Here is a 7,991-nt window from a genome sequence, read left to right on the forward strand (position 1 = left end):
CTCTCTGCTTTTATAGCCTGCTAAAGACAACCTGCCATTGGCTGAGTCTCCGCTCGCCTGTTTTGAGCGACGTCTCGGGGGAGAATTTGATTAGTGCAACAGGAAGTACTCTGTTGGCAGACAGCTGGGTGTCTAAATATTACATCAGTGAAATACAATAGTTTTCACAAACCAGTCAGAGTCCAAGCGTGAACACGTACAGCAGACCCTGATGCACATGGATCTGTCCTGGATGAACTAAAAACCTTAAAACCAATGTTTCCTCACTCAGATTTGGATATCAAATGTATCATGAATCTAGTGTAACTCTATATGTTGGCTTCAAGCAGCTGAAAAATGATGCTCACTAACTGGATCATACAAGACAACATTAATATTTCATGTATGTGGTTCAGGACAATCGATAGATGTGGCTCCTGACTCTGTCCGCTGACTGTATGTCAAAGGGATCAAACACAAGAGATAAACTGTGTCTACGGCTGATGGGTGCGAGATCATCATCAGTTCATCATTTCCTGAAGGTGTCTAGTTCTTGGTTTTTCTTCACAAATAGTTACAATAGACGCAACAGAGACTCAAATGTCCTGATATAGTTTTAGGTGTATTAGTATAGGTTTTTTAACACCTTTTCCTCTATATTTAATGACATATTTAGGACTTGAGTCTCCTTAGCTGGGCAGCTATAGATTTCCAAATCCAAAAAAAAAGAAAAGTCTTGGAGGAAAATAGCTCTAGGCCCTCTACCTGTTAAATCTGCATCACTTTTAAACTCCTCACCTCTGGTTTGTATCCCAGGTTTTCTGTTATAAACATCTACTCTCCAAATCCACAATCAACAGACCCTTATCTACTGTATTTAGGCTAAATTAAATCTCCTTTCACAATGTAAAACATGGCATTCTGAGCTACAGCTTGACGTTGATATCCTCTGTCCTCTCCAACAGAAAACCTTTATATTAAGGAAGAATTTAACAATTACAAGGATGGGAAAGACTGAGTTATGAGTGAAACAAGACATTAAGGATAATAGGAAAAGAACCACTAATAACATTAACAAAGGGTAGGAGCAGAAGTAAGCAGAGAGAGTCAGCTTGTGCAGTACCACATCCCGGAAACTGAAGCAGCTAAATGGAATTCAACCATCATTAATTTCATTATTTTCACATGTGCTTTTTTCTGTAGGGACATGTTCTGGAAAAAAACACAGCACATCTGATATCAGACTTAACTGAGACGCTGGAGCTACAGACTATCAAACTCAATGAAGAAAAGCATCCAAACACTCAAATATTATTTTATTTACTGATTTTTGTCTCTAAGAAGGTCTCTGACGTGTAAAATAAATAAAACCTTTGCACACATTAGAAGAGATTAGAGGGTGCAGATGCTTTTCTTCATTGAGCCCTTTAGGGACATTTTAAGATGTCTTCCATCTTCTTTTAGTTGTCAGCAGATGTTACAGATTATTTCTCTGCGGGATTGCTAAAGTTTTAAGGTTTAACATGAATCTATTTAAGGCTTAAATTATTCTCACATTTGTGCAACTACAAAAGTCTAAGAGCCAAACCAGCTCTAATTACCTATATCTAAAGTGAAACAGTAATAATTAAATAAGTAATAAAGAACTTTGATGAAAATGGAAAGAAGGACAAGGTATGTGGAGGTAAAATGCTGTTGTACTGAGGGAAAAAAACCTACTTGAAAACTTAATGGCCGTATGATTTCATGTCCTGTTTTATATTCATACAACTCACTCCATTTTACACTGCTAGTTGGAGAGAGAGAGAAGCTGAATGACACATGAGACAACTGAAAAATCTGAATTCCACCCGTGTTATAGGGGAGGGAAACAGTCTTTTTCATGTCCTTATCTCTCCCTTTGCTCTGCTGAAGCGCTGGCATTTAGAGGTGTCCTTTGCAGAGAGCGGGATGAATTGTTTTGAGAGGGTTACTTCAAAAGCAGAATTTTCCATACCATTAGCTTGTCTAACTATGACATGCAGCATGAACAGGCAGGCGTGGATAAGCGTGACTTAAGCTGCACCATTAAATCGGTGCAGAGATGAAAAAAAGAAAAAATCTTAGTCATACCACAAAAGCAGTGTAAATGGCATTTATTGGTTTGTGTATCAGCGTGGTGAATACAATGTATGTCTCAAGGGTTATTCAAATACTTTTTAGAATAGTGCTTGGTACTATACTAGTGTACTGTATTCCAGTCCATCATATCCGCAGTCTTTCAAATACAATACTTGGGAAAGCTTCATAGGCACATGTGATGTTAAAATACCAGTTTACAAAGGAGCTTTCAGCTAAGATTCAATGGCAAAGAAGCAGCTCAGTAGTGTACAGACAGACAGTGCAGCTGTGCTGCCATCTTGTGGCTGCAGAGAAGAATACAGTCCCATTGAATTAATCCTCTTCATAAGAAGCTGTTCAGAGGCATACGTTTGTGACGTTTAGAGTACTTGCACCAAGTTATTTGTCTCTTTTTCTGTCATTATGTGTCGGTCGTTCTCTCACCAAAATTGATGGGATCCATTTTTGGTAGCAGATGAAAAGTCAAGCTGAAAAACAGTCCTCTGATCTTCAGTTCGCCCTCAGCTTTCTCACAAGGAGGTAAATGTATTGAGTGATCAGTCAGGTGCAGTTCACAAACCACAATTTTTACACAGAGTCTTTGGCGTAAGATGTGGTTTGAAGTGTGTGATTAGTTTGACCACAGCAGTGTTTTTCAGCGCGATAGCAAAGTTAAAGAAGAATGAATAATGTCTGGATATTACTAGATGCAGTTGGAGTCTCTATACCTCTAACCTTTGACAGCACTGGTTGTGTGCAGGTCCACAGCAAAACATTGCATTTTTTCACGATATTAAGGTACATGAAAGAAGATTTGGTCTCAGCCAGGAACCATGAAAGGTGCACTTCCTCTAGTGGCCACGAGAGATACTGGATGCCCAAACAAGACAACTCTGATTGAACTGAAGTCAAGAGGAAAATGCTTCAGCTTCAGGAGTCCATAAAAACTGAGGGTGAATGTATTGGTAATTTTTGAGAATCCTTACTCCATTAAGGATATTAAGATAAATGTTTGGGGCCTGTTTGCTTAATTAAGGTCTCAGTGTATCACAGCTGTGGTTGCTGCCTTGTTCTTTCAGCTTGACCCTGGCTCCAGTAGCTATCAAGATGACTGGAAGCATAAAACCTAAATCAAACTGACATTACATCCATGTGTTCCTACAACATATAGATTCAGGCCTGTAAAGAAGACTGATGATCCTCCGTAGGTTTAATGGTTCTCCAGTTCTCCAGTTCTGCACCTTGCAGACCTCAAAGATCTGCAAAAGTGAAGGTATTGCAGTTTTAGCGACGCAGTATTCTTGCTTCTTTGCCAAGAGAACCTGCTTTTGCTGTCCTATATTTTCCTTCCATGGTATGAGGCCTGCTTTTGACTGTCACACAGCGCAGGCCCCATCACACTTAATATGGTACTGTCGGAGGTAGTCCCTTAGCTGAGGTGGCAGCAGCAGGATGTCTATGCCCTGGTACGTGGTGCAGCTACAGATCACAGTCCTGCACAAGTGCTGGAGGGAGAAAGGGAAGGTCCTCGATAGCGGCCGGGAAAGAAGGGGCTCAAAGAAGAGGCAGGTGGCTGGGTCACTGTAGTGTCTCAGTAGTCCTGTCACACTGGGATCCCGGTACATGCACGGGTCACGCACATCAAAGCTGAAACGCTTGTCGTTCTGCTCAATGCGTGCGTGCAGGGAGCGGCTGTAGCGACGAAAGCTCACTGAGAAGAGGAACTCATCCTGGGCTGAGTCTCGGAGCAGAAACGTTCCCTCTGGTTTGCCCTCCAGCAGCTCCTCCGCCTCAAAGCGGTTCAACACACCCCAGTAACAGGGGCTGTTGTTGATCTGGAGCAGATCTGGCACCAGGATGTAGTCAGTGTGGCCACACATGCCCTCTGCTCCCCTGTGAGGACATGAAGGGTCCCAGTCCTCCAGACTGGTGCCTCCAGGCCCGGGAGAGCAGATGTCCTCCCAGGAGAGGGGGGTCTGTGGTGGGGAGGTAGAGGAACAAGACACATTTGGTTTGAGGGGAGCCTCCATGTCCTTGAGGGCACTTTGGTGGGTGGCATTATTTTTTATAAGGTGCCAACATCGGGCCAGTTCAGATTTGGGGGAGAAGGGACACTTGTCTTGCATGAGCTCGGAGACGTGGATCTTGCGTTTAGACCAGAAGAGCACCGAAAAGGGTCGCGAGGAGCCCGATGTATGGTGATGATGATGATGGTGGTGAGAGCGCAGAGGAAAACACTGACCCACAGCATCCTGAAACTTCTGCCGCAGAGAGCGTCGGGACAAGGCCTTTCGACACACCACATCAATGTCCGCAGAGGTCAGTGCATCCCCGAGAGTGCTGCAGCTACACTTTCTCTCTCTGCGCCGCCTTGGACAGGATGTTGACCGCACACCCAGCTCCTCCGTCCCCTCCGTCTCCAGCCCTCCGGGACTCGACCCGTTGCGAGAGCTCCGGGAGCGTTTCTTCCCCCGCCAAACATAACTGTCTGCACTCCAACTGCGGAGCCCACATTTGGGACGTGTGTCTGAGCCTCGTGGCTTCTTCTCTGACATGGCTGCTTCCTCTTCTTACTCTGTGACACATTCAAAACGTCTGAGTCATAACAGGATTACAGGACCATGCCTTGTATCTTTAACACATTTATGAAACAACATGAAAACGAGAAATTCAAAATGTAGTCTGTTATGAAAACGTTGCTTTTTATAGAGTTGTGCACAAGGCAAAGGGAGGAGAAACAAATAAAGCCCCATTGATACAAGGACAAATAGCTCCATTGTACCAGAAAATGTCATTTAAGACTGGAATGGAAAGTTTTCTTGTGGCAGAGAGATACATTTATGAATGGTGCCAAGCCTTTACGACTTCTCCAACTCTTCAAATCAATGATATTGAAAAAATCTTTTTGATTGTTTACTTTTTAAATGTCTTTATCTGACTGATTATACCCTGACTAAAAAACTTCCTCTAATCTGTGTGTGAAATACTGCTATCTGATCATTTGGTACAAGACCAAAGGGCTGATGTGGTGTCCTACTGATTTTTTTCTGATCATCTCCAGTGGCAATAAATCAAATTAAGCCTTCAGAGTTCAGAAACAGCCTGCAGACGCAAACGGATCAGTTTCCGTAAAACCACAGTAAATTGGTTTAACATCAACCCGGGCAAGAGGCTCTTCATGCTTCATTCAGAGAGAGGAAAGTTTTGTTAAACTGCTTCAAAAGCTATTATTTAAACACCTCAGTTATGGTTTGTTATAGTAATATTTGTAATGCAGTTTGCAGAGATGATCACTAACAACAAGCTAATCAAACTGAACAGAATGGGAGCAGCAGGAGGTTTAACAGCACTGCATGGTAATCACTCTCTGTTGAACTCTTAGAAGATTAATGAAAGAGATTATCTTACCTTCCAAATAGTGTCAGAAAGACAGCTCCACATCCATGTTATGACCAGTTGCTCACTGCACATTAGCGGACATGTGTGACCAGCTGGCAGCCTCTCCGGCTCTAACAGAAGGCAGACTGTTCCGCTTCCTATATAATTATGATGCCCAATCCCCGAGGGGGCAGCAGTTTCCTCTCCGCCAGGGCCGGGTCTGAATGAATGAGAGGAGGTGGAGCAGGGTCGAGCCGGGAGAGGGGGGTGGAAGGAGAGGGTGGTCTCAGGTTAATGGCAGTGAGACTTCCTCCTCTCCCTCTTACATCTCCTTTACACATTCATTGACAGATTCCAACTCCCAAAAAAAAAGAAAAAAGGAAAAGATAGAAGATAAGCAGAGCAGCCGGAGAGTGCTTTTTCATTCACAAAGTGAATTATTCCTGCTTGTAATTCTATTTCTGCATGCTGATTTGAGTTGTTTTAATTTCATCAGAGGCCCATAGCTTAACTTAAAGCATTAAAGCACACTTCATGGGGAGCTTTAAATCTGTTTAAGTCTGTCTGTGGAGGATGCCAAACTACAAACAGATTATTGCTCAGGTTTACAAGCAGCCTGTATGGACTTACACACCACCCACTTCGACATAAGGGGGGCTCTGTCTAATTAAAGATTCAGCCCAGTAGAGGAAACAACCAAGCATTTTAAAAAGCTTCACTTATTGATTGCCACCCTTTGAGTTTCCCAGTTAAAACTTCCAGCAAGTGCTGCTGAAAGGGCTCATCTGTCAAGGTGATGTCATGCACACAGCGAGCGAGTCAGAGCAGGCATCTTGCTCTGGATGACATTTTGTAAGATCTATAATTCATGAAACAAATAGACTACATCTATCAGACAAATAATATTACTCCCAGTGGTTTTAGTATGTGTGTGTGATTGTGTGTGTGTGTGTGTGTCCTTTCATCTCTAACAGATAAAGGATAGTCATCAATAAATGCCTGACATCTCAGATAATGTAGTGACACTCAACTTCCTCTTAACTGAATATTTAATGCTCTTCACATTATCACACAGCCCAGCAGGACGATAACGCCACATGTTCTGGCAAACAACCAGATCAATTTATCTAACTCCAACAAAAAAAAAAGAAAAGTAGTAAAGAAACTGAAACTAAGCTGTCTGAATGAAGAACAGATTCAACAGCCCCAGGAAGAAACACAATTAGGCCAGATAAGTTAATGCAAATTGCAAATGCAAATTAAAACATTTTGGCTCCTTCAAAGTGATGTCAAAATGGAAATCAGAGAGCTCAAGCTAAAAGTGATTTGAGTTATAAAAGTGACCCCTTTCTGCCATGTTAATGTCTCAAAATTCATATGAATAATAATCAATTTGGATGTGGTGCTAAATGCTATTGCCTGCTACTGCTATCATGTTCACAATAGCAGTGCTAACATACTGATGTTACATCATTATTATGATCTGATAATAATGATTATTTTACGCAGCGCCTTTCAAAAGATGGGAATAAAAACACTGTCAGGCCAAAACCAAAAATGTTTACAATAGCGATGTACGATAAAACATCAAAAACAATGCCACTAAAAACAGGAAGTAGGTATAAATTGAACAGATATCATTTTATAATGGAAGATTATTAAAGTTGGATTACCCCCAATTTAAAGCCAGATTAAAAATGTCACATAAAGAACAGCCAGCATGGTCAATAAAAAGAAGAAAACGACAGTATTGAGTGAACAAAACTCCCAAAAACTTTTGTTACTCTTTTATTTATATGTCAGATCTTCCAAAAGCCATCTGCTGCATCATTAGCTGCATTTATTATGTAATCTGATTACTTCAAAAGAGGACTACTGCTACAACACTTTCACCATGCCACTCACAGATTCTCAGAAACTCCCCGTTTACCGCACTCTCCATGAAACATTCAATGTCTTCATTGAACGACAGCACAAATTGATTTAGTAGAATAATGGATTGGAGAAAAACACACATACACACACACACAGAAACACATGTGATTGGAAGTGAAAAAACATAATTTACCAAATGAAACAGGACGTAAAAATCTATTTCATAAAACTTCCGTTTTGCAGCCTTGTTTTCTGGTCTTATTTCATGCGATATGATACATTAATTACATCAATCCAAATAAGCAAAACTACAATAAACCACTAATAGTTACTCACTGAAGTTGTAATAAAAAAGTGCAATAGATAGAAATATATATATATATATAATTTATATGTTATTTTTTAGTCTTTTCAGAGTCCCAGTATTGTGTTAGACTGAGTTGTCCCAGAATTAAGATGGTTCTATATTAAGTATACACTCTTATATTCTAACTGTGGAAAAGGAAAAAGGATGTCTGATATGATCAAAATTTGGATTAAGAATTATTCAGATTTCATCGACTCTCTCTCTCCCTCTGAACATATGACAATACAAATATTGCTAATTTCAGAAGTTTTACTACTAAGAACAAGATTGTCTCCTATGTCACTGTAAAGTC

At 41.0% G+C, this 7,991-nt stretch overlaps 1 protein-coding gene across 1 annotated transcript; it reads right to left on the bottom strand.

Annotated features, from left to right (window-relative positions):
• Positions 1–2,192: 2,192 nt before the first annotated feature.
• Positions 2,193–4,646, bottom strand: socs4 (suppressor of cytokine signaling 4). The gene has a single exon (XM_035652148.1). The coding sequence runs from the start codon at positions 4,632–4,634 to the stop codon at positions 3,456–3,458; it is 1,179 nt and encodes a 392-aa protein (XP_035508041.1). The 5' UTR covers positions 4,635–4,646; the 3' UTR covers positions 2,193–3,455.
• Between the last annotated feature and the right edge of the window lie 3,345 nt (positions 4,647–7,991).

Source organism: Morone saxatilis, unplaced genomic scaffold (genome assembly GCF_004916995.1).
Source record: "Morone saxatilis isolate NCDOM2014 unplaced genomic scaffold, NCSU_SB_2.0 Contig11, whole genome shotgun sequence".
In the NCBI taxonomy this organism is placed as follows: Eukaryota; Metazoa; Chordata; class Actinopteri; family Moronidae; genus Morone; species Morone saxatilis.